Below are 27,957 nucleotides of genomic sequence, written 5' to 3'. Positions count from 1 at the left end.
TTCAGATCACAATGTATTCACTGGGATTCTTCTTATGTGAATCTTCTTATGTGATCGCCGCTCCTTTTCTTTTGGACCTTTGTTGTGTGTCAGATAGGCAGGCAAGAGACATGCATGAATTTCTCACTGTCACTCTGAAAAGCATGCTGAACAATTTTAAATGCTGCAGAAGTGGGTTTTTTTTTTGTTTGTTTTTTTTTTAGAGGAATGTTTCATTTGGGCTGAATAGATTTCCAAGTTTTAACATGTGAATTACTGAATACATCGTGAGGACTTTCAGCGAGTGTGGGCTTCAGTCCTGGAATGGTTACAGGCCCGTCTGGAGTGACACACACAGACTAACAAGCATGGTGGTGGTGTCGTTTGAGGCATAGCTACTCCGCTATGCCCACGTTGTGGCTGATTTTGGGGAAGCAAGGCACTTACTGTAATGGCAATGCAGACACTCGATGCATAGTTTGAGTAACATAAAATAAGTTACTATTTTTGATTAAAGTGAAGTTTTTATAATTTATATGTCTTTTATAGAAGCAACTAAATGATCTAGTTAGGATAATTAAAAATAAGGAGAGGTTTGATAGGGAGTCATTTCCACTTCTGCTTCGGCTCTTAAGGAAGAGGATTTAGGGGAAAACACTGACTTGAAGAACAGCCATTGGTCTGAAAAGCGACAAACCCTTAAAACGGCTGGGCCAGTGGCACTTTGACGGTCTTTACTTCTGCTATATGTGACGACTTCTGGATGATGCAGCTGGTAGTTCCCTGCAGGGTGTCTTTGCCCTGTGCAAGATTGGTTAATGCCATAGCTGCATTAATCTCCTTCCAGTAAGTGTCATCCTTGCTTGGTCCCTTCCTGTTGGCTGCACTGGATTTAAGCAAAAAAAAAAAAAGAAAGAAAGAAAAAAAAAGAAAATGATCAAACTCACTGCAGTGTACATGGAAAATGCCATCAGTGAAAAGCACAAATGGCAGATAATAACATATTTCTCACCTGTCGTCCTTATTGGATCCATTTTCCAGAGTGTCTGTAAAGACAAGCAAAAATTCAATTATTTTTCTTTTTTTCTTTCGGTTTTAATCTCTGGAGTTGCATCATTAATGACCAGGAATAGAAGCTCATTAGGAAATATGGTTGAAAATCAGTTAATTTTTTTTCTACAAAGATAAAGTAGTTTAAATTAAGATACAAAAGAAATCTCTCTGCAAATGGGAAAAGGTAATATAAAATACAAAATAGCTTCTATAGATATACAAAAATCTGACGATTTATTCTGAGAAATTGGGCTTTTTCATGAGGAGGCAAACAGTATAGGGACAAGCACGCTAACTCTTCCTGCGGTCAGGTTCTGGTCTCACTCCCCCACTCACCTGCTGTGTACCTTTGGACAGGCTATGATGTTTCCACAAAGTCTGGGATGCAGTTTCCTCAACTATAAAATAAGGGAGTTCCTAGAACTTCAGGGTGCCTCTGGTTCAATATTCTATGAATGACTTCACGGGAATCAAACTTTTCTCTCAGAAAAGGGACTGACAAACAGTTCCCTCTGGCTAGCTAGCAAATGAGCGACAGATTCAATGTAGCAGCACAGGACTTCTGGCCCTATTAGAATAATAGGGCACCAGTCTTTTAGTGGCAAAGGAACCCCTCATACTGCAGGAAATGAACATTATGGTGTGAGCTTTGCTTATGCACTCTCTCTTTTGGTGTAGATTTCCTCCCTCTCTCAGGCACTAATGTCTACCAAAGCAAACGTCAATATCAAGAAAGATGAAATGGGCTATTGATCTTGATTAAATCTCTCTAGGTAGCTTTTAGGCTAAAAGAATATGGTATTGGCAACACAAAAAGAGACATGCTGGAGGGAAAGATATAGACAGGGTAAAGAGGACCTGCTAGCATGGCATGGGAAGTGGGGCAAAGGAGCAGGGTTGGGACTACCCATCAACCTACGAGACCCCAAAACTAGGTTAAGTCACGACCACCACCACCACCACCACCACCACCACCACCACCATCATCATCAAAAACAACAATAAATATTACCAAGTAGTTACAGAATGAGGCACTTTGCCCTACACAGGAAACATGAAAAACACAATATTTACTCAAGGCCTTCTTCTGGTTCTATGGCTTTTGGAAAGCTGTCTTTTCCTGCCCTCCATCCTCTCCTTTTGTTTTATCTCCCCAACCCAATATTTTTGAAGGCATTTTTTCCCCCTCTGCAATGCTCAAGGCTAGTAAAGTCAGGCGGCATAATTTTCCAGTTCTGGGCTCTAAGACAGTCATGGGACTTGAGAATAAGAGCATCAACATGATCATAATACAGTGTAACCGGGATAAAATTTTCCAAGGAAGATATGGTCAAGAGGAAATGATTATATGTCCATGGAGATGAGGCAGCTAAACTCCTGTGTCCTCTAGGAAGGAAAAGAATTAGAAAAGCCTGTTAGTGCATACTGAGTCAGGCCTCTTGGTGTGGACCTGGGTAAAATAATGGGTCACTATGGGCTTTTTGTACCACCTTTCCCAGGGACCCAGGGAGCTTAAAAAAAAAAAAAAAAAAGAAGAAGAAGAAGGCAGGCAAACAAAACAAAAACAGTGCATAAATGACAAGATTGTTATGAGGAATAAATGAGTTGCTGTGTGTCTGGCCCAAAACAGAACAACAAACGTGCCTTTCTTTGATCTCCTTTCATTTAGGGGTCCTTTGGGGGAAATAGCTCAATCTGTGAGCAGTTGGATGGTCACCCTCTGGATCTTCTGGTCCCTACTAGGTTGGCCTGGATGGTTAGCTATATTTCTGTTGCTCTTGATATTTTTGGAATCATACAATTAACTTATGTAATTGAAGGAAGGGAATGACAGTTTTTAATTCACAGAACTCTAATAATCCTAGTTTACGGATCACTTCCTATGTGCCAGGCAGTAGACTAAGCACTTTGTGTCTTAGCTTATTTTGTATTAGTGACTCTGTATGTGGATAGCATGTCTCTGTTATGTCTGTTAAGTCATTCTTTGTTTCGTACTATTATCTGTAAATCTTTACTCAAGAATGACAGAGACAAGGCACTACCAAAACAGAGTCAAGGCCTTTGTTTAGGAGGAGGAAAGCCAGCAACACTGGCTATTTTACAGAGAGGAAAAAAAAAAAGAGTTAAGCTTTTGCTCAGTTTTGCCCACAAATTGCAACAATTCTGTTGCCAAAGTGAAGCAATAGGTTATGGAGATATTTATTCAATGGAAAGACTTGGCAAAAGCAGAATAAGTTCCATGAAGCTTAAATAACATTAGGGAAATAACAAAACATAATTTAGAAAAGACCATGTAACTGATGCTCTGGCTTACAAACAAAGCAGTCTCACATATTCAAAGGGGACCAGAGTTGGATTCCCTACCTGAACGGTCTACCCGAGAGTGATTACCGCACAGACAAGAAGGAAGCCTGTGGCTATCAAATATGTAAGGGGTTACAGAACCCAGAAATGCCATAAGTGAGTGGAGCCTGCCTGCGAAAGGAGAGCATGGAATTCACTGTTAAGGTCCATGGAGAGCTTCTATTTAAGAGGACGTGTGAACTTGTATGTCCTGCAGCCCCATCAAAGGCGGCTGCCTCCCTGAACTCGTTCCACAGAGAAACAAGCTGACTACAGCCAACTGTGAAATTATAAAATTCTGCTTACTCCTTGGGTGTATGTGTTTTACAGTGTGGTGCCTATGAAAATACCTTTGAAGTGTAAAACATAGATTCCAATCCCTGTGCGGGTGTTCTTAGTTTCACGAATTTCAACAATGTCCCCAGCAGCATTCAAAAGACTACATCCTGCGTTTTATTTCTAAAGCTGATGGGTACGTTCAGTGTCATTAGGTATGGATTCAGGTTCTTTTCCCAGCAACGGAAGAAAGGTCTTCGTAAAAAGCAATAAATAGAAGAGACATTTTGCTTCTCTATCAAGAGCAATGCGAAAACAGTGTGTAACAAAGCTCAATGTCAAACATTTCAAACCAACAAGAAAGAGGTGACTACTACTATTTGGGGCGGAGGGGGGTGGGGAGAGTCTCTGTGTCCAGGGTGCTTTTGGTTCAAAACATAAATTGGTGTTAGAAGGGCATGCTTTTGCTGTTGCTGTTATTGGTGGGTTGCCCGGTGTCACTAGGATATTAGGCATCCAAGAGCCACCTCCTGCAGAGTAGTGCGTTCTAGTTCCCAGAAGAACTAGCAGAAGGAAGATAGCAAACAGGGGTCCTTTTACTCTGAAACATTTGTGCTTTTGTAGGAAAGCAAAGGACAATAAAGATCCGGTGGTTTGGGAAGATTGTTTTTCTAGTCCTTACAATCTAACTCCTTATAGTAAATAACTCTATTAAAGGTGAAGACTTTTTTTTTTCTTATGCTTTTTTTCTTTTTGAAGTGTAAACTTGCTGGCTCTTATCTGATCCAAGTATTTTGTGTCTTTTCAGCCAATAGATAGGTGTGGTGGGTCTACTGACCCACCACCAGTGCTCAGGGGGCTCACACCACTTCTGCCCACTGCAGACAGGTGGTCTCACTGGCTCCTGTCCAGGAGCAGGCATCCAGTCACAATCTGACAGGAGAGGGAAGGATTCTGAGTGCTGCTGAAAAGACAGAAATCTTAAGTCTGAGCAAGAGCAGACATTTCACTGCTGTTAATTAACATGCACAGACTTAGGGTCTGACTGCCCTACATTCAGCTCAGCTGTATCTCTCACTCTGCAAGTAGCTTGGCTGGGCCTCTCCGAAGTCTGAGCTAAAATGCCTTTTTAGATTCTAAGGTTCCAAAAATCAGCTACGCTGTCAATTACCATAAAAGCAACTGGTTGGCAGGAACAACTTATTGAACCAGCCAAAAGAGCGTGTTTTAAGACCAAAAAAGAAAAGGAAAGAAAAAAAAAGAGGTGCGTAGTTAGGAAAATCTTGGATGCCGTAAAACCCAAACCATGTTGAAACTTAAAGTGGGGCTATCCTCAGTTTGGACATGTGTTTCCTTATAAAGTTACGTTGAGAAACAATTATACGGAAAACCACTTCTATTGCAATTCGAGAAGTGTAAGCACCAAGCTCCGTGGGCAAAGTGTCCACTCGACCTTGATAAATGCAACTTAGAAACGTATTAGTTCTGAGATATATTCCTGAAGTAAGAGTTACGGTCATAGAAAGAGACAAAAATATGGCCAAATCTGTTTCTCTGAAATATTTTTTTCCAAATTTTATCAATAAGCCCTGAAGTTAGGAATGTTTAAAAAATATTCCACAAATGTGGAGCAATAACTCACATCACTGAAATGTAAATAAAGAATATGAGTATTTTTAAAAATTAAATAATCTAAAGATCACATACTACATATTTCCCTAAATTGAAATGGAGTGAGTCAGAGCTCCAGACGCTTGACAACTGCGGCCCTTCACACTGTGTCCGTTTTGGGGCCATCACTAGGGACAGCTGATGCGGACAGCCAGGGTTTGGTGTGTTTCTGATCTCAGAGGTCCCAAGAGCCCCCAGGACACCAGATCAGTTTCTGGAGTTATTTACATACTTGGAACAGTTGAGATAAAGAACAAGACTCTGGCGAACCGGGCAGATGGAAAATCTCTCTGAAGCTTACGAAATGCCGACGGCTCTAAATCTACAGGACCTTACCCCAAATGGACAGAGCGATCCCTGGGGTTCCCTGCTCCCACCTCCACAGTCTCTATCTTACTTCCCTACATACTGGATCTAGGCGGGGGTCACACACACACATACAGATTGGTTCCACTGGGACTCTACACTTTCCTTTTAAAAATAACATATGCTATGTTTCTCTAATAAAAAGTCATACAGGTTCACTGCAGAAAATCTGGGGAAAAGTGTAAAAGAGAAAATAAAGGCAATTTAGGGATAACTAATATAATATTTGAATATATGGCTTTTCAAGCAAGCTTATATATGTTTTTAAAAATAGGGTCATCCTGTACATGTTTGCTTTTTTCACTGAACTTCGACTTTCGCCTTATTAATAAATAAGATAGTAATCTTGTTAATAAATATGGTAGTAATCTACCATGTGGCCTTCCCTGATGTGGCAGTGGTTTTTGCCTGTGAAATATAAACAGATTGGAAGAATTCAAATCCAGCTTCATCCAGTTTAAACTTGAATATTGAGAGACTCAAATGTTACAAGAAGGGGTTATCTTTAAAAATAACAATTACTAACATTGATTGGATGCTTATTCTTATGCCAGGCACTATGCCAGGAACTCTAAAATGTTATCTGGTTAAATGCTTACAATAACCCTGTGAAATGCACCATGGGCCTTATTTCCAAATGACACTGTAGCTTAGAGGGGTCCAGAAACTCGCAAAGGACACAGTTTGGCAATGCGGGTGGTGAGTATCACATCAGTCGACTCTGAAGGTCATGTTTTTACCTACTGCATTCAATTATTCGAGTGGTCTCTGTTGACAAAGCCACCTTCTAAGACCGTGACAAGGCTTAATGCACTGTTTACATAGAAAGCCTGTCGAATGACAACCTATTAAAAATCTATTAAGCACCTTTTCTGTTCTTTTTGTTAGTATTTTAGACCACAGAGATGCAAAAAGAGACTTTTTTTCTGCTTTTGATTTAATCTGTAGTATAAAAAAAATCTGTCCAAATCACAGAATAGGGACTCTAAGCTCTCTTGAGCTCTCTCCCATGCTTTATGACATTTTAATAGACGCGATATCCTTATAATCACTCTTCTATTGCCCAGAGTGAATTACTGCTAAATAACTCCTAGACAGCTGTGGCTGCATCACTTTTAGAGGAAATTTTTGTGGTTAGCCTCTCTTTGGGGTAAGCAGAGCTTCTGAATGAGTAACAATAAATCATTCTAAGTGATGTGTGCCCCAGCAGGAAGGAAAGAAATACCCAACAACCTGCAACATGTATCCGTTGATGACGGAACAGCTTCTTCCAGTTCTACTACAACCAAAAGTGAGGTCTACTTTAAAACTTGTGCATGGCAGTAAGAGATCGCAGCTGAACCTGGTGAGCATCAAGGACACTGCTCGCAGAAGAGTTACTGGAGGCTGAGTTTTGACAGCCTGAGATGGGTGGTGGGGCGAGAGTTTTGCAAGCTTTCTGAATAGTGAGAGTTATAAATGAAACCCACCTCATCTTCATGGACAGAGTTAGTATTTTTTTTTTCCTTTTTGCAATATACTAGCTCAATTATTTATCCTGAGCCCTTAAAGAATGAATGGCTTCCAAAATCATTTCAGAGTTTGAAGAAAAGTCTTTTCCAAAAATTAAGCCAGTGTTTCCTCCAGCCATGACTTCGACCATCTGGCCAAAGATTCTTTTCCTTCCTGCTACCTCTCATGTGGGCTGGCCCCTCACTATGGCTAATGATGCCCAGATGTCCTGGATCCACAGGATCCCCACCTTCGGCTGCCTCTCTGTCAATGCATCATCTCCTCTAACTCCTGCCAGGAAATAAAAATTAGAAACCACACCCCTCTCTTCTGGACCAATAGCGAAGAGCTCCTCGGTCAGGGTAGGGGTAAGCTGACATCTCAAAGCTTTCACGACAGGTTATACTTCCATTAACAACAACACTCTTCACTGTTCCAGTAGTAACCCATGTCTGTGTGCAAACCTGTGAGAGTGTGGCTTGGCTCCTTATCAGTTATGGAGTAGTGGCCTTGATGGCCCTCCTTATTAGGCAGAGCATAAGACCTTGAGACTAATGGCTCCTTGTTAATTCCAAGTGGTACCTTTGTTACTGTAAAATGCACAGGTATTCTGACCTCATCAATCTAGGCTGGAGGATTAAAGGTGTAGGAAGTGGGATTTATAATTTGAAAGTAACTTTTCAAATAAGCAGAGTACCACCCAGTTATAACGTCTCAACTTCACTTTCAATCTTTTTCACTAAATATATTAAATATTCTCGATGCTAAGTTGTTCTGCATGATCCCATCTACCAAGATTGTTCCTCTGTGATCTCAAAGACTCCACCTTCCCAAAGTCTAAAACTTTCAGTCTGAAACTTCACTTTGAAAATTAGAAACCAGTCTGTGGGGAGGAAATTGTTGGTGAGTGACCAGAAAGGGGGTCTGGAAATGTTAAATATTCTCATTTCTGTTCTTAGCTCATCGTTATTAACTACGAGGGTGGTCTGGTATGAGGCACAGAGGCAGCCTAGGGCAGTGGTTGGAGAGCCCAGACCCTGGAACCAGACAGCAGGAGATGGACCCCCTGCTCTACCACTTACTATCTGTTTGACTGCTGACCAGCTGCTTGACTTCAACTTTCTCACCTTTGTAATGGGGCTAACAGTACTATAATGATACACTTCTTCTGAGGACAACATGATTGAATATTTTTTAAAACAGAAGAGAGCTTGAGCACGTATACCTTCAAGCACTATATGAACCCTTGTAAAATAAAATAAAAAAATTAACCTCCTCTCTCACTTTACTTTTTACATTTAGATATGGGGTTGAATGTAGTCACCAGAAAAATTAGTATTGTTCAGAGATTTAATAAGAAAACCATTATGTAAGAACAAAATATTTTAACTCTGGGCAAAGCCCATCAGCTCAGATTAATGGATTAAGTGTGCAGAATCTATCATCTTCAAGGACAAAATGGATTTTCTGATGCTATTTTGTGCCAAACTATCACAACATGCCAAGACAAAGAATACTGGAGCCACATGAAAGAAGAGCTGCAAACTTTAAGTGTCTAATGGATTTCATTACTTCATTTTTCTCAAGGGGAATACTGGAGATGTTACCCAAAATGCTTCATCCATGAAAGCTAGGTTTCCAGCCAAAGTCTCAGAAAATGACTTCCTAACTATGCATGAATAACTTGTGTGTGTGTCTGTGTGTTGCAAGGAGCATTAATTGTTTATAAAAGCACTCCTTTTGCATGCCAGTTGGGCTACTAGTTTTGAAAACTGGATGGACTTACCAATTCTTAGCTAACCTTAATTTTGGCCCAAAGTTGATATTGATATTCATCCCCTAAGTTCTTCAATAGCACAAGAACTCTTTCTCCCAAGATCAATTTTATAGCTGCTACATTGCAGTTCTAGAAGGTTGACTTGTTTAATGAATATATATCTTTGTATAGTGTTAGGTTATGAAGTATTAATATGTCTTTCATCAGCAACAGGAAATGGAAAAATATGCATTTGTAATAATCTAGAAACTGGCTGGAGAGTCTGGCTCCATCTATGTATTTTCAAGCTCTTCAGTATCTCTGAAAAACCATTAAAAAGTACTTTTCCTTAGATATATGAACCACAGTGTATCTTTGAATTGGCTCACATTTTTGCCATGTTTTTCAAATTCCTCAAATTACCATCTCCAGAAATGGCACTTGAGATGAGGAGACCTTGCTTTTAAACCTGTCTGACTGCATTAACACCAGAAATGACACAATAAAAGAGATGACGCTCACAAACTTCTTGGATCTTTCCGAGGAGTAGCAAATGACCGCTTCTCTACCCACAGTTCATCTGCTGTATTTATTAATAGAAAAGAAACATATTTTAGACATAAGATGAACAGGATTACAGTCCTACTTTTCAAATACATTTCAATGTTCTTAATACACTTAAAATGTTAAAACTGTGCTTGGCATGTCAGTGTTCTATGTTCACACATTTCCACATTTAAAGGTTCTGTGATTTTCCGCTTTTCATTTCAGAAACAGTCATTTAAAGTCTAAAGTAGGGTGAGGAGGGGCTTTGAAATGAAGACTGGGAAGATTTTTGCTGATAGTATTGAAGAGCATGCGAATTTAAAAAAGGAACTAGGTGTAAAGGGGAGATAAAATGCCTTCCATGGCCTTGGTTGCTGCTGGAGGTCCCAGAGAACTCCTAGTCTAAAGGTCTTCTGATGACCTGTTTTGATCAAGGAAATACCAAATCCCTCCCCCGCCCCATTTAAATCTTGCCAGAAGTATCTACTCTAAATTTTGCCCAGGAACCTACATCCCAAAGCATTTATTAAATTCTGATAGCATACAGATCCTACTCCACTATTATCACCTAAATTTAGAATACAAGAGATTTCCAGGAAAAAAAAATGGGGGACAAATGGCTGAATAGTAACAAGTTGCTCTGTTTGGAGGGAAAGCAAAATCATAGATAGATCAAAAACCATCTTTTTGTACCACAATTTGTAGAAGCACAGGATGTGTCCTGGGACCACAGGAAAATAGCCGACTCACTAGCTACGTGACCTTGGGCAAGTTAGTTGTGCACACCTGTGTCTAAGTGTCTTCCCCTACAGAATGGGGACAACAGTAACACTTACTTCCCTGGGTTGCTGTGAGGGTTAAACGAGGTTGTGAGCGTTAAACTCTTGGAACAGTTCCTGGCCCATAGTAAAGGCTATGGCATCATGATTCCTGAAGTAAAGAAGCAACACTGTCCGTCATCCTTAACCAGTCACAGGGGCTGCTCCAAGTGCCACAGAGGTGCTAGCTTCACGTGCGGTTTCCGCTATCACACCCTAGCCTCTAACCCATCTTCTTGAAATGCTGTAGAGAGGAGAATAACATACACAAGGGAACTTCTCAAAAGGGCAGGCTCCTGGATCCCATCTCGGAACGCGATTCTGTAGGTCACAGAGATGCTAAGGAATGTGCCTTTGAATGAGCTGCCGGGATGCTCTAATGTAGATGAGGAAAGGGCTGCCCCTGGAGAAAAACTGCTGTGGGGCATTAGACTGTGTTTAGTGCTGGAATTCCTGGGGGTTCACTCCAGGGTAGCAGCAGCATAAGGCAGAATTTAGTCGGTATTTTTCAAAAATCATTATGGGTTCTTAGTATTCCAACAAGGGTCAAATAACAAGGCTGTATTTAACAAACCAAGTTCTTGAGTCTACCTTCATGTGAATAGGAGATATAACATTATTGTTGGAAAATATTGTTCAGTTATGGGTTTCAGAGATAATTTTCATTGTGTCAACTTTTGCTGAAACAGGAATATAATACCACTAAGAATGCCTTTTTGCGGGGGCGGGGGGTGGTAAAACATTTTACTTTCTTGCATTGCTTTTCCCCCAGTTATTATAATTTTTAATATACTATGACATATAATTCAGGGACAGTCATTACAAATACAAACTGGAGAATAAAGAAACCCAAGATTTTCACTGTAATGTATTACAGAATACTTCAGAATAATCAAATCATCCTCCTTCTTCTAATTGGAACAGCGATGGTAACAATATACTGTTATAAGATCTGTGTTTTCTATTTTGAAAATAAACATGTTGGCCCAGCTCTATATTGCTGTGATGGTGGGGCCTTTTATTTTTGAAACTCTTGTGTTTTTTTTATCTTTCCTTTGGGAAAATAGGGTGACAGATAGTAATCCACAAGGGGTCATCAAAAACTAATTATTCAACCTAACATAGAATTTTTTCTTTCTAGGGTAGGATAATAAGCTTTTTTAAACTAAAGTAAACTTAGTTTCTGCTGCCCTTAGTAGAATGTTTTATTCAGGCCTGCCTCAAAAAGAACAGAGCATTGTTTTATTATACATCAACATAGTGATGAGGTTTTACAAACATTTTTTGGCTATTTTTAATGTTATTTTTACAGCAACCCTGAGACGTAGCTGGAGCTATATGATCTCTAAAGAGGAACAAGTATAAGGGGTACAGAACCACTATGCAAAAAGCAGGCCACCACCAAGGCCAAAATCACTAAAACTGAATGCAGTGGTCATGATGTTGAATACAGTTGTGAAGAAGGATTGTGAGAGGATCCTGTCCAGGCATGCCGATGGCTTTGCTCTTAAAGAATGGCAGAATGTCAGAGCACCTTGGACCAAAGGACTGAAGAGAACCAAAGTACTAATGGTGGTCATTTCAAATCCACCTAATGGTGGATGGGCAGGCTGAAAACTGAGAACAACTCTTGGCTGGGTGTCTGCGGGAGCATGAGCCGAGAATGTTCTTTCCCCAGAGCACACAGACCCATCCTATGCTGAGACCACCACTGCCAACGGCCTACCAGAATCAGATGTGTAGCAAGTCTAAAATAATAAGGTTTCACACCAATGCTTAAGGAATGTAATATGCAAGAAGGGTACTTCTGTGAGCATCACAAGATATTAAAAATATAGTACTTAAGCATGGAAACGAAGAAATGATAAAGAGAAAGCAAGCACCCTTATGTTCGTACATCAAACAAAACAAAACAAAACAAAACACCAGAGCTCAATGACTACCACGAAAGGACAGAACAAGTATAAAATTCTTGCAAAGCCATTCCATGAAAATGTAAATACAAAAGAATGGCATGTTTTCATGATTTAAATATATTTAAATGCAAGCAGCTGCCATACATATTGTCTTATAAATGTCATATGCTGTTATAAGTAAATAAGGCACCTGAAAAATAAAAAAGAAAACATTTACTTTAGTCATTAAAAATTATCGATTTAGGGGCGCCTGGGTGGCTCAGTCGTTAAGCGTCTGCCCTCAGCTCAGGTCATGATCCCCAGGTCCTGGGATCGAGTCCCACATCGGGCTCCCTGCTCCGTGGGAAGCCTGCTTCTCCCTCTCCCACTCCCCCTCTTGTGTTCCCTCTCTCACTGTGTCTCTCTCTTTGTCAAATAAATAAAATCTTTAAAAAAATTTGTTGATTTAGAGAAAGGAACAATTAACCTAATACTTTCTCTAGGCTAAAAGTAATCCTCTCCTATTCCTTATATTTTCTACCTTTTCCCATACTCTTTGAAACTTTAGAGAGAAATGTACTATTTTAACAATCAATAATATAAACCAATTTTAAACAAAAGAGAGAAAGGGAGGGAAAAGGCAGAAGGCTGTGCAAAAAGGAAAAGAAAGCAAAAGTTACATTTCCAGAACAAACTAGATCCACATATCTGCATTTTTGTTTCTGGTGATGGAATACACTATACATTCTCAAAAATAATTTAAAAATTAAATTCTCTAATTCTAAATTCTCTCCAGACATCCAGAAATATATGATGAATCAGCAATGAGAAAAAGACAGTAATTATTGCCTTGAATCAAAGTATTATATAAAGGAACCTGGCTCTCATACATAAGAGTAAACAAACTACATATTTTCATCATGAAAGCACAAAAAAATTACCCTTTTGGGGGGTGAGGGTAGGGAAGGCTAATAACAGCCAGGAAAACCATACATTCCTTTATAAGATTTCCAAGATCTTGTAGGTAAGTGGCTCTCTCCCCTTCCTAATAGGATGTGGTAGTTCTAGTCACTTTTCCACACTCAGGAGGTGAAAGCAAGAGGGGTTGGTATACCAGGGCAGACTAGTTTTTCACAAGAAATCAAGAGCTGTGAAGACCCCTGGACTTAGAAAAGTGCCACAGCACCACTGTTTGTGACATCTATTATTTCAGATGCCTATCTACTTAGAAGCACACCCAGTTAACGCCCAGCATGAGTGCACCACTCTCTGTTATGCATACAGTTCACACATGGGTCCAAAGCCAAAGGAGCTGAAGCATAGGAGGAGTAACCATCCCTCCCAGGCCACCCACAAAGGGAGCTGAACACAGGACATTACAAAACACACATGAAGAAGTGAGCCATTGTTTCAGGCTTTAGGGCAGCAGTTAATTATACAGCCCTCAGCATAAGATGAGAATAGGAGGGAAGAAGGTGGAGTTGGGCAGCAAAGCTTTTCAGAAAAAGTATTTCTCTTATTTTCCAAACTTGAAGTAGCTGGATACATTACCCAGTTGATTTGCAGCCTATGTTAGGAGGCTTATAAAAGCCATTCTATAAGATAGTTTATTAGACAACATAATACATTGATTCTTACTTGGACAAGAAGATGGCCAATAATAATCTCAAAGTGAAAGAAGCAAGAAATCTGTATTTGAGTTGACTTACAGGAGCTCCTAGGAGAAGAATAAAGAAATGAAAGATGAGCAGTGATAAAAAGCCCTTGGTGAAAATGCATTTTATTAATTATTCACACAACTAATCCTTATAATAATAAGAATTGGCAGGGCTAGTAAAAGCAGAAAGTGGGTCCAGAAATAGAAAAGAGATTGTTTTTACACTGAAGAAAAGAGGAAGTAAGGGGAGTTGCGTGGGGCAAGTGTTGGAAACATCTACCAAAATTTTGCTTTAGAAACGGGAATCAGAATTTATGATTAATTGAAGAATTTTTCAAATGGAATTCCAAGCTAATTTTAGCAGTCTTTGAGGCACAGAAAGAATAAACCATTAGTTACTTAATTCCTCCTGCTGCTTTTAATGGGATTCGTGTCTTCGTTTTGGTTTATCATGAATTGAGTACACCTGTTCTTTGCTCATCAGTGCAAACTGTGGAAGGTACCTTCATTTAACCACACTTGATTCCCCCAACAGTAAGGTACACTGGAAGGAGAGTAGATTTGGAAGCAAAAGCTTGGGGTCTGAATCCCAGTTCTGCTGCATATTAGCAGAACTGGGGCAAGTTACACCTAATCTCTCTGAGCCTCATTTTTTTCATCTATAAAATAGATACAAAAAATATTGAACAATGAGGACTCTTGTAGAAATTAGAAATAATCACTGTAAGACACAAGGCACCCAGTAATACTCACTACATAACAGCTACAATTATTCTACAATTGGAAATACTCTGCAGTGGCAGCAACTTTTGACGAATGTGGAAGATTTACCTTGAAGTGGAGCAGATAACAAATAACACAACAATTCAAAAGAGCTTCTGTATTTGAATTATCTAAGCTGGGTCAAGGGCAGCCATGTTATGTCTATGATGCTCATGTGTGGAGAATCATCACAGGAGCAAGACTGCATATTATGAAGGCTTCGGTTTTGCAATGGCTTGGAGAATATCACTTCAGTTGCTTGGTAGCCATAATATGCAAAACATGAGGATGGAATCTTTGGTGAGAGTGAGAATGAGCATACCAAGGCAAATTCCAGGATTATGTCAGCAACTGGTCTTTTGCTGCTCATTTTGGGGCTGACACATGTAATAGCTATTGGACCAGTGGCTTACATGTGTTACCCATGCAATCATACAGGTATGTTGTAGTGTTTACTCCTAAATTCTTGGAGAAAGTTTTACATGTGAAGGCCATTACAATAGAATATAGCACTTGAATTTGGGGAAACAGCTTTGGAAATTCCCAATTCTTACAAGCTACTTCTCTAATATTTGTCATTAAGGATTTTCTATGAAGATCTAACTAACTGGTATACCTGTCCTTTTCACAAGGAATAAAATAACGACTTAAATCATATTTAAAAGACCTTAATTGTACCACGGCTTCATCTTAAACAGCTGAACTTGATATCTCTAAATTCTTGATTGGAGCAAGAATGAATAGATTATTCTAAATACTCCTGATATTTTACAAAGAGACTGATAATTATTAAAAAGTTCTTCCCACTGCATGGCAGAATGGGAGAAATATTTGATTTTTCTTGAAAAATTTTTTTTGCCATCTTTGGCTGGCTGGCACTTTGATAGAGAATGTGCAACTACATTATAGTGAATCTGAACTTATCCAAGTGAAAACCAAATTATCTTTTTGTGTCAAATGGAAAATTATACTTTATATGTATCATTTTATCCCCCCAAATCCTCCCTGCCATTTTGGGGCATAATTAAGGGCTAGGTCAAGTTAACATAATTCAGGTGATGAAAATATTTACTGGACACTTGTAAGTCATAAGTGTGCAATTTATCTCATTTCCTTTTTGTGTATACCTATCATTCCCCCTATTTTAGAATATGGAAATTGAGACTGAGAAAAAATGACTGATAGGTCCAAGGCCAAATTGTTAGTAAACAATAGGGCCAGTACTAGAAGCCAGATCTTTTAATTTTAAGTGTAACAGAATTTGCTCTTCTCCAAGTTGTCTTTACTTGTTCATGAGTCCATGGGTCACATAGCAAACATTTACTGAACGCATCTTATATGCCAGGCACTGTGGTAGGCCCTAGAAATACAAATCACTAGTGGATCTCATCCCTAAGCAACACACACTTTGAGAGAGCAATGACAACAGCTCTTTGTGGGCAGTGCTGTGGGAGGGAGCAAAGGCAAGGTCAGGGAGTGGGAGGGGGGCTCCTGAAAGGAGAAGATATCCTTGGGCAGCAGGCAGAGGCCCTGGGCAGTTGCTTCCAGGTGCAAGCAGCCCCCCTCCCCTCCATTCATTCCAGCATGCTCAACCAATGTCATTATCTGAGGGCCAAGTCCTAGAAAAGATGGGAAAGCACAGGGAAAAATGAGCAGGAGTTACTCAGGTGAAGAAGATGACTGTGTGAAAGTGCAATGTCATGACAGGGAAACTCTTTTCGGCATTGCTGGAACGAATGAGGTGTGTGACAGGGCAGTGGGGAGCTAAGCCAAGAGAGATTAGCAGAGGCCAGGCACTGAGGGGTTTATGGTTTTGTGTGCAAGATAAGGAGTGTGAACTCGATCCTGCAAGGTATGGGAAGCAAGCAAAGAATATTTAGCAGTGGTATGACAGATGTGGATCTTAGAAAGCTCCCTCTTGCCCTAGTGGAAGACCAGATTGGAGGAGCCAGGTGGGTTCATGGCAGGGACCTAAGGCAGAAGTGAGGAGTCCTGGGATTAGGAAGGGAACAGTGGGGATGACAAGCCAAGATTTGAGAGATAAGGGGGCAGACTTGTTGAATGACTAGATGGGTGTAGGGACAGGTGGCGGGAGCCCGAGATGTCCCTTAAATTTCTGCCTGGGATGACCGGGTGGACAGTGATGACATTCCAGAGAATGAGGTAAGAAAGGAAGAAAAGCAAATTTCCCTTTGGAGGAAGCAGGCCACAACAAGTGATTCTGACATTGAGAGTCTGAGGTGCTTCGAGGACCTTCAAGTGTGCATGTTGATGTACTCTTAGAGATGTATGACGCCACCCTTAACATAAAGAGAAAACTGTTTCTGGATTACTTTTAGGAATTTTTTGATATTTGCAACTCAAGGCATTTGTTTTAACATGGAAATTCATCAGCATATAGGAAAAGCGGGTATACAGATAAGTAAGGACGGGTCTTATATGAACCTAAACACAGATTAATATTTTAGCACAGAGATCTAAATATTTTCCCAAATGCTCAGTTAATATTATTCAACACGTGATTTCAAAAAAACCGTGTAAAATACCAAAGTCTTGGAAGATGAATTATTTAAAAATCTTTATTAGTCACACACCCTTAATACATCCTGCATTTGCTCTGAGAAGGAAATGTATACCCGAAGGGTGAAGGGGAAAAAATCGTTTCCTTAAGTGAAAGAACAGGAAGAGAAGAGGATCTATCTGGCCGCTTGCCAGTCTGAGAATATTGAAAAGCTAGACGTTTCAAGACAAATCTCCACTAATCCATCTTTTACCAAAGTTCTCACTTAAAGTCCACTTTTTGACATGAAATATTTAATAGGAACTTATTTTAGCCACAAAGTGCCCTTAAAAAAATATAATATTGGACCCCATACTAGGCTAAAAGAAGAGGGTATTAGGTGACTGAAAAGAAACTTGCATTTAAAAAAAAAAAAAAAGGAAAAGAAGGACTTGTGGAAAGCCTAAAGCAGTTAATGAGAGTTTCTAACTGAAAACTGAAAGTTAATGACAACACATAGTTTCTTTGCTATTGAGGACAGATGCTTCTTAAAGAATGGGTAAATCAATAAAGTTCGTTTTCTAGTGGCATCTGGAACCACAATTTTAATCTGTTGAAATGGCAGAAAGACAAAGAACAAAATACAAATAAACACAAAAAGGTTTTCTTTTAGAAAGAAGCACCATTTAATTGGCTTCCACCCTCGCAGTTTATATTCAGCTCCCTGGCGGGGAATATAACTCCCTCAGGAAGGTGGCTTTTTGTTGGGTGCGTGCATGATGTTTATTCGTCTTGCATCTAAAAATTAGAACATAACAAGCTTCTAATCATCACTTGTTAATTCCAAACAAAAAGAATTCTTTTTTTTTCCACTGAAAGCAGATTGTAGTAAAAAAAAAAAAAAAAAAAGCAGCATTCTCCAAGGTCATATGCTGTTGGCAAAGCTCAAAAAAACCTTGTAGTCCAACTTGCTTATGTTCAGCTGTGTTTACTTAGACTTAACATGACAAAGTCTGCCTCTGATTATGCTGTGCAGTCATCTGCCCACAGATAAATAGATATTACACAAACTTTTGGAGAGAATGACATTTGGCCTCCATAATTTTGGAATAATTTACTATGTACCTTCAACTTAAAACACCAAAATGATCCACAATATGTTTTTGGGAATGAAACATAAATATTTCATTTTACAAAGGGAGCAGTCTCCATGACCTTTATGGAGTTTAGGTAATTTACTAACAAAGTATGGTACTGGTTTGGAAGGTGTGGGGTAACTCTGCATCAGGCAGTTGGAGGCAACATTTACTTCAGTCTTTTCAATAACCATCAAGATTTCAAGGAATTCCTGTAAACAAACTGTCACTTAAAGAAAGTAACTTTCCATCAATTTTTGCAACAAGTCTCCAGAACAGAACATGCATATAAAAATGAGTTAACTAAATTATTTCCAGAGACTGCATCTTGGAGTAATGTTTACACTATCAGTAGAAAGCAAAAGCTCAATGTTTTACCACCATATCTTACACTAAATGCAAAATTTTGCTTTTGGGGTAATGTAAACCATTTCCATAGCATACAGTCTGCTCCTGATTACCTAAGAACTGATTCTGGCCCATCATATTTACTTTGCTTGCTGTTGTATTTACATAATAAAAGATACACATACTTTCCTCAACAAACTGATATTGTTTCAAAGGTGGAAATACTTATATTCCCTAGCTATCAATCAATAAACCAATCAATCCACAGATCTTTACTGCATTTTGCTAACAGCTGGTTACACAGTAGTGAACGAGAGGGAGATGGTTCTGTCTTCTGAAATGTATCTAATGAGAAAAATGACAAATGGAACGCATGCTGTCACTTTCTGGATTACTCAGCTTAATTTGCAGAATTATGAAGTTTTCCTCCACGGAAATGAATATATTTTCAACCCTGAGTCTTGTTTTATTATTGAATTAACTTAGGGATGGAGCCCTTCATTGGGAGTGCTGGTGGTCTGTGAAGGGAGCCATGAGTATTCTGTTTTGCCAGCTCTCTTTAGCAGTGCAGGCCACGTCTGTAAAAGGGTTAGTTTTTGACTGATTCATTTAATGCTTTCTAGTGTGGCCTTTATTCTAATTTACTAAGTTTGCTTTGAGAAGCGCTCCGTAAAGTGGACTAACATAAAGGACGGCACTGCTACTGTTCTGGCAACTGCCACTTATATTTAATAAGCAAAGATTTCTAAAAGCCTTTCCCTCTAAAAAACTGAATGGATCCATGTACCTCATGCCATGTTCCCCCATTGTTTTCTCTTACTGACTTTGAGATTCACAAAACATATATATATATAAAAGAAGGAATATGTTTTCCCATGTGCATGCCTTTAAGGTCAGCAAACAAATCTATAACATGTGCTGGAGACCAGTGTCCTGCTCACACCAGTCTCTGCAAGAGCATGCATGTAGGCTTCATTAGCTTTTAATGCAAAACTGCGTCCGCAAGTCATTCTAGAAAGGGCAGATTCCTCAGATTCGACGTGTAGTCAGAGAACTGAATCCAGGAAAATGAGGGAGTACGAAATTCTCTTCTGAAGCCCAGCCACATGACCAAGCCACTGATGAAACAGCAAGCCCAGGGAGGAAGGCTGTTACTGCTCGAAAGAAATTACTTTCACAGCTTGAATCCGAGGTCCTATGAGAGCTGCCTCAAAGAGGAAGGTAAGTGGTGTTAGAAAACATGGGGGACAGACAGATGACCGCACAGTTTACTTTCCGAGCATGGGGGCTGTGGGGCCAGTTGATATATTAAAGTAATGAAAACCCTTTAAGTTACGGAGCCACTTGCTGCGGGATTTCTTATAAAGGAAAAGTAAATTTGCCCATCTTATTCGATTGGACCGAGGCATAACCCTGCACAAAAACTAGTACAGAAGCTCGTTTTTAAAAAGGAATAAAAAAATCCTATATGCGTAAATTATCTGACGTTCATTCAGGGCTATCAGCTGGGCTGTGTTATGTCTAAGAAAGGAACAGTAGCCATCAGTATCTCCGACCACGCAGTCCACGCTCTAAAACACAGAATTTAACACAGAAGAAAATGTTAGTTAGCGGATCACTTGACAGGAATTAGTTTGCCGAACTTGTGTAGCTGAATCAAACTTAGATGGCTCTCTCAATGTTAACCAAAGTTGGAAGAAGAAAAAAAAAGGAAAGCTTTTACAACCAAAAATCTTGAAAAATTTCCTATATTTTTTGGTTTCATTTTTCCCAGAACTGAAACACCACAAAATAACACCACCTCAGTGCACTCATTTCCAGCTCAGTCAGGAAGTGCTGAGGTACATAAACATTTTTTATTTCACTTTTTTACAAGAAGGTGACCAACATTTTCTTAGCCTTCCAAAAAGCTTCAGGTTTGGAATACATTTTGGTTAAATGTCAGCAAAGGAATTTGCTCATCGTTCAAAAAGCACTTTTTCTTTCCAACCTTGGAATATACGTAGAAACTGTGTTGTGAATGGAATTGCAAAAAAAGGCTTGGAGCCACAAAGGGAAATCCAGTTTTACAATTACGAAAAGAGGTATGTAGGGAAGGATTCTGTACAGGAGGAAACAGGAATAACAAGGGACGTTCATATTGCATAGCTTGTCAAGTGCTTTCACGATCATTATCAACAGCTCCCTCATTTTACTGATGTGGAAATAAATCAGAGATATTAGATGACTTACCTAATGTTTTTCAGTTAGTTAGTGGTAGAGGAAAGAATATCTGAACCCAGATCTTCAACGTCAAAAGCCATAACTGGAAGGCATGGAATTGAAAACCAAAAGCCAGCATCGTGCATAATGGGAAAAAACTAGAAGTGCTGCCCTGAATGTCAGAAGCAGGATAAGAATGTGCACCATCATCACTATTATTTAACACTGTATGTGGAGGTACAAGTCAATGCAACAAGGCAGGGAAAGAATCATGGCAAAAATTTCAGCAGGAGGTAAAACCATCACTGTTGGCATGTCATGTAATTGTATTACTAGAAAACACAAGGAAGTCAACCAAAAAACTGCCAAAAACAATAAGCAAATTTACGGTGGTAGCAGAGTATAATATTAACATATAGAAATCAATGGCATTCTCATATAAAAAACAACAACCAGTTAGAAAAACGTGATGGAAGAAAGGACTCTACTTACAACAACAAAACAACAAAAAGATAAAATACCTATGAATAAAATTAACAAGAAATATTCAAGACCTATTTAGAACATTTTAGAACTCTACTAATGGCTGCAAAAGAAGACGTTGACAAACATACCAAGTTTTTGGATAAGATAATTCTACATCCTAAAAATACCATTTTTCTGTAATTAATTTGTAAATATAACACAATTCCAATAAAACTAACAAAACGGGTTTTTTTAGTAGACAAGTTGATTCTAAAATTAACGTGGAAAAATAATCAAACAACAATAGCTAGAAAAACTATGAAAAAAGAATGAGAATAAACACAGCCAGATATTAAACATATTCTAAAGGCTCAATAATTAAAACAGTGAGGGACTGGAACATGAGTAAAAACAGAAGTCAGTAAAGGAGAATAGAGATAAGAATGGCTCAGTTTAAAATGTGGTTTATTTCCACCAGGGAAGAAGGAGAAAGACAGATCACTAAATGGTATTAGGATAACCGAGTAGCTATGTGGGGAAAAAACGTTGAATATTTTTTTCACATCATATGATACCATATGTGAAACTCAGATGCATTCCAAATAGATAAAAGATTTAAGGTAAAAATTGGGACCCATAGAAATATCAGAAGAAAACTTTTGACACCCCCTTTAAAGTTGTGAAGTAAGGGGATTCTCTCTATCACTTAAAATCTAGAAGCCATACAGAGAAAGATTATTAAACATAATTACAGTTTTTTAAAGGCTACCTGGGGAAAAATCAAAAGGAAAATCAGAACATATATAGTTAATCGGGACAAAATATTTGTTACAAGTATCTCCTTACTCCATAAAGTGTTCTTCAAATTAATAAAACATTATCCACAAGAGAGTCCCATAGCAAAAAGAATATGAATGTATATACACAAAGGGAGAGAATGAAATTTTGTCACTGTCTTATTTCACTTAAAATCATGTCTTTAAGCTTCATCCATTTTGTAGAGTGTGTGTCAGAATTTCCTTCCTTCTTAAGGCTGAATAGTATTCCATTGTATGTATACACCACGTTTTCTTTATCCATTCATCTGTCAGCAGACACTGGGTTGCTTCCACCTTCTGGCTATTGTGAACAAAGCTGCTATGAATGTGGGTGTTACAGACAGCTGTTCGAGTCCCTGTTTTCAGCTCTTTTGTGTATATACCCAGGAGTGAAATTCCTGGATCATATGGTAATTCTATTTTTGCTTTTCTGAGGAACTAGCATACTCTTTTCTATAGTGGTTGCACTATTTTATATTCCTATCAGTAGTGTACAAGGGTTTCAATTTTTTCACATCCTTGCCAACACTTGTTAATTTCTGCTTTTTTTTTTTTTTTTAATAGTAGCCATCCGAATGGGTGTGAAGCAGTATCGCATTCTGGTTTTGATTTGCATTTCTCTAATTAGTAATGTTGAGCATCTTTTCATGTGTTTATTGGCCATTTGTGTATCTTCTATGAGGAAATGTCTATTTAAGTCCTTTGCCCATTTTTTAATTGAGTTGTTTTTTGCTGTTGAGTTGAATAGTCTAACTTTTATATAAAATAGGGAAAATAATTTACATTCGCATTTGCTTTTAAATATTAAGGAATCTCTGTAAAGGTACATTAAAAGTTAAATATTTAAAAAATATACTTAGATGACATTCTCCCATTACATATTTATAGTATCCTGTATTTCTTTGTAGTATTTGGCATACTTCTTTGTTCAATGCTTGTCTCCCACAATATGCTGTCTATCATGTTCATTGTTTTAGGTATTAAGGAGGGCACGTATGGAGCACTGGGTGTTATACACAATGAATCATGGAACACTACATCAAAAACTAATGAGGTACTTTACGGTGACTAACATAACATAATAAAAAAATAAAATAAAAAGAATAGGCAAAAAAAAAAAAGCAAACCAGTACATAGCAGAAAGGATTCTCAATGATTATTTGTTACCAGACTCACTAACCGATGAAGAGAGAGTAATTTATCATGTTAGTACGTATTATGTTATTGGGATGCCAGACTGTCAGATTACAAAATGTCATGCTGGAAAGCAGAAAGAAGGACCCGAGGGAATTAAGCAGTAGGCTCAGGGCTGCATTATGATTTTTGTGTGCTCTAGATACTTCTGTTTTTGCACACTCTTTCCTACATTAAAAAATGTTAAAATTACATTTTATGACTACATCAACATATAAATGTATATAATCCATGTTTGCTATGTGTTCATTGCTATTATGTTCATTTTTCTTTTGATTTTAAAAGAAATTAAGATGGAAGTATTTTCATGGGTCCTAGGAATTGTGTAACAGAGGGAAGTTGGCCCTCAGAGAGGTAACCAAGGAAAAAGCAGTGGATGTGCAAAACTAAGTTTTGAATTTCAAAGACAATGAAAAATAAAATAGAACTTTCTTCCCACCCTACTCTAAAATGTTCCTCTGGTTAATTCACTTGAAATTTCAAGAGAAATTTATTAAGAGAAAACCAACTCTGCTTTTCTAAATGGAAGCTTATAGTCTATAAAAAAAATTCTATTTGAAAGCACAGTGACTCATGTCGTACATGTGCAGATTAAGCTAAAACTGGCCTGTGTGTTATTCTATCAGAAATAAGCAGCAATAAACCAAGGTCAACTTTGTACCTTTAAAAAAATGGAAAAGTGGATAATGCTAGCTTTTGCAAATTTTCCAAATAATTTTCTCCTACAATCTACCCATGAAGAGGGAAACAACTCTCTTCATTGATTTAAAGAATTTCTTTAACTTAATTCTTCCAACCAGAGAGTATTAAAGTATTTAACAGCTGGTACACCAACCACTTAGAAGACAAACTGGTTATAAAGATAGGGAGCACTGTGGCACACTGTCGAGTGTTTAACACTTTGTTACAGAAAAAACTTTGCTTCCAACTTCACACGCTTTTTCTCCGATGTGGTCCACTGACCATCGCAAGGTCTTTGATCCTTTACCTGGACTTATATTTTTCTTGTGCACCATTCATTTATTTAGTCATTCATTCATCTACGCATTTTTTTATACCTTAACACACAGAGAAAATCAACTGCAGACCAGCTTGTTGGGTGTGGGGATGAATGGTTGCACCCTCAGAATCTGTATTTTAGGGAAGTCATAATCTAATGACGGCAAAAAACTAGTTCTTTCCTTCACACTGATTTCTGGCAGCTCTGGTGACAATAAGAAAACAAAGGTGAGCGGATACAGATGTGGCTCTATGCTAGAAGCACGAAGGACCTTGACGATAGCAGGGTTTCCTTAAGAGTAGGATTCATTGCTCCTCTGGAGTGGGGCTGAGGGAATATCAGCCAGTTTTCAGCCAAATAGAACTCTGACTTCCTTCTCCTCGATGCCTCTTCCTCAACATTGACAAAATTGTGATAAGAAGCTCTTTCCCCAACTTGCTTCTTACCACCACCACTCTTGTCCAAAAGAACCACAATGTGAGCCACACATGCAAACCACATAAGCAATTTTAAATTTTCTAGTAGACACACTTAAAAAAACAAAAAGTAAAAGATAAAGTTTTTTATATATATATTATTTTTTAGAGAGAGAGCGCACGTGCATGCAAGTGGAGTGGGGTGGGGTAGGGGGAGGAGCAGAGGGAAAGGGAGAGAGTGAATCCCAAGCAAGGCTCCACGCCCATCACGGGGCCTGACATGGGGCTCCATCTCACAACCCTGAGATCATGACCTGAGCTGAAATCAAGAATTGGATGCTAAACTGACTGAGCCACCCAGGCACCCCAAAGATGAAATTATTTTAATAAAATATTTTATTTATCTCAGTATAGCCAAAAATATTATCACTTCAACATCCAATTAATAGAAAAATTAATGATATATTTTCCATGCTTTTTTTTCCCCCATACATTTAAACACATCTCAGTTGGGACTAGTTACATTTTAAGTGTTCAGTGCTCCATGTGACTAGACACTACCATATTGGATGGCACCGTTCTAAGTGACTCTAGATAAAATTCACACATGAACCACTCTATGAGCCCATTCCTTAACTCTCATAGTGATATAGTGAATTCTGAAGAATCTTTGAAAGTACCGAAAATGTCCATAGTTTCCTACAGCATTTTTGTGAAAGCAGAGATTTCTAGAATTGTCCTACAACAAAAAAGTTGAAGATAAGATAGGGCTTGACTGTGGCCATGTATTTAGCTTTCCATTCTTAATCCCTGGTTTAAAGAAACCTCTTATTCCAGATTCACTACTAATTGGTCACGATGACCATTTCCCCCTTTTGCCAGCTTATTTTCAGTTTCTGCATTAGCATGAGAAGGAAAGAATCCTTGATGTTGCTGACTCCATGCACACTTTAACACAGTTTTTCCCCCTTAACAGTACCTTTTTATCTTATTTATGGGACATTGGGAGAAGACTGAATGAGGCTTATAAAAAGTTTACACATAAGTCCCACAGTACTCAATAAATAAAGAATACCGGTTTAAAGGCTCACCCCACACTACTCAACATGGAATCCACAAATTCCTTCAAGAGCCCTTCAAGCCTAACTTGTCAATAATTCCTGCTTTTTAAAAATTCTCTGATCCTTTAGCATGCAAACCCTGATGTGAAAAATCTGGAAATAAGAGTCATTCCTTTGTTCTATTCTGATTTTCCTTTCTTCCTCTAGCTGTCTCCTTTCTCAATCCAAACAACTTTTCAAATGTTCTTTTTCCCACATCACTATGAAGTGGGGTTTTTTTTATGTTTCTCCTCTAGTTTTTCTTTCCTATTACACATTTCTTCTGTCTTTCTAATTCTGATATCATTATTTCTTATACCTGGCATGTAATCATATTTATACTTTCTATCTTTCTAGATGATTCTCTCTCAAAATCTGATTCTCTAGCTCTTTATCAGGATAGAGTTATCTGACCCATAGTCAAACATTAAAACAGTCCTTCCTTCCCAGGTAAGAAATTGATATATAATTTACCTCAAGTACCCAAGTTTAAATGATTGGTGATTAAAACAGAGGTGAATGAAGTGACTTTTGACCATGGCCGAGTCTTTCTATGGCAGAAAGGACTTGAAGAGAACAGTCTAATCGTGATGACTTGGTTAAAGAAGGCGAAATGTATCTAAAGTTGCCCCTTTGATTTAACATCCTCCCAGCCTTCCTGTGGTTGATAAATCAGAGAGTAAGCTAAGGACCAGGGACCACAGAAGGAACTCCAGTGCTGGAGGGAAGCATGGACAGGGCCTAATTTCCACTTTGAGGAGTACTACCCCTTCAACACAACTTCAGAACTCTAGAGGTTATAATGGCATTTCTGGTCTATTCCTAACTCCATACCTCTGCCAGTTTTTAACACTGTTTACGGTGATATTCTAAGTCATATCATGGGACCGAATGGGAAGCTTCCCTCAGAAATATGATAAACTATAGCCCAATCATATCACTGTTTTCAAGTAAGATGAAAATCTTTTTGTCCTGCTCAATCACAGGTAAGAACAAAACTATACATGCTAGAATACCCTGGAAATGGAAATGGAATGAAAGCAACAGTGCTTTGAAATCACAGACCCTCACCAAGAAGGGAAACTCCATCACTGGAGAAAAGAATATATCTCTTAGAATAACAGAGTTGCAAATTTAAATCAAATGGAAGAAACTACCTAATTGACTCTTTTCCTAAAATCACTATCCACTTTTTTATACCAATTTCTAATCCTATATCATGTTCTTCACCTTTCCTGATAATACATGTATCATTTTCTTAATAGAACATAAACATGAACGAAAGTGTTTTCTGCTGGATTCACTGATTTTCTTTTTTCCCAGAAGCTTCGATGCCACCCTCAGTTTCCAGATTGGCCAGGAAGATGGAATGGGCAAATCCATTAGTGTGGGCTCCTGAGCCCAGAAGTGACCTCCACACCAGCTGTCCTGACCTGGATTCAACCCTGCAGAGGTTATGAAAGCACTCTGTGACTAACCACTAACTTTGTTCCAAAGGAGAAGCCCAAGAAATTTCTAAACTCACAGTCCCAAGAAGACTAGAAACCCCGGAACTATCTCAAAACTTAGGGGGAATGATGGTTGGGTTTAAGGGAATCCTTGAAACCCCTAAAATTATAAACACGTATAACTGACCAAAATAAAATGCCATTTAATATCATAAATACTTTATAAGGAAAGTGAAGGTAATGAACTACAAGGCCCCTTAGGTTTGTTTAGCATTTTGGTGGGTGGGTTTGAGCATGCAAAGGTAGGCCTGGAGCAGAGTTTGGGAGTTGATGCAGGAGAGAGCTGGATTCTACTACACTGAGTGAAAAGAACTTGGAGATTTTGAGACAGCTGGGGAATTAGAGGGTGAGTAAGAAAGGGTGGAAGGTGGAAACAAGGAACGAGTGAGATGCTGTGAGGCTGGGGACCACGTCAGGCATAGCAGGAAGAATCCCATGTGGGATGTCTAAAGGACACCTAAGAAATAGGGAAAAATAGTGCTCCATAAGAAGCTTTGTGAACTGCTATGATATATGGCCCTCTTCCATTCCCTCCAAATTGTCCATAGTCTACTACATGCCTGCATCTTCTGAGTGGAAGGATGCACTGACATTTGAGGAAGGGAGCACATTTCATATCTGAATCAATGTGTTGCAAAACAGGGACCACATATGTGA

General features: G+C 38.7%; 1 protein-coding gene across 6 annotated transcripts in view; it reads right to left on the bottom strand.

Moving 5' to 3' along the window:
* Positions 1-496: 496 nt before the first annotated feature.
* MKX (mohawk homeobox) overlaps positions 497-27,957 on the bottom strand; it is a 60,904-nt gene continuing 33,443 nt past the window's right edge. For 4 of the 6 annotated variants that reach the window (XM_073885482.1, XM_073885483.1, XM_025885772.2 and 1 more), the window contains exons 6-7: positions 992-1,025; positions 497-865 (exon numbers count right to left, since the gene is read on the bottom strand). In XM_073885482.1, coding sequence (XP_073741583.1) covers positions 679-865; positions 992-1,025 — 221 coding nt within the window. In that variant the 3' untranslated portion in view covers positions 497-678. The remainder of the gene's footprint in view (positions 866-991; positions 1,026-27,957) is intronic. The other 2 variants (XM_073885486.1, XM_073885485.1) reach the window with 2 other exon arrangements.

Source organism: Callorhinus ursinus, unplaced genomic scaffold (assembly GCF_003265705.2).
Source record: "Callorhinus ursinus isolate GAN/ISIS: 27379988/994484 unplaced genomic scaffold, GSC_fseal_2.0 scaffold62, whole genome shotgun sequence".
In the NCBI taxonomy this organism is placed as follows: domain Eukaryota; kingdom Metazoa; phylum Chordata; class Mammalia; order Carnivora; family Otariidae; genus Callorhinus; species Callorhinus ursinus.
This window is presented reverse-complemented; position numbering and strand designations above follow the sequence as displayed.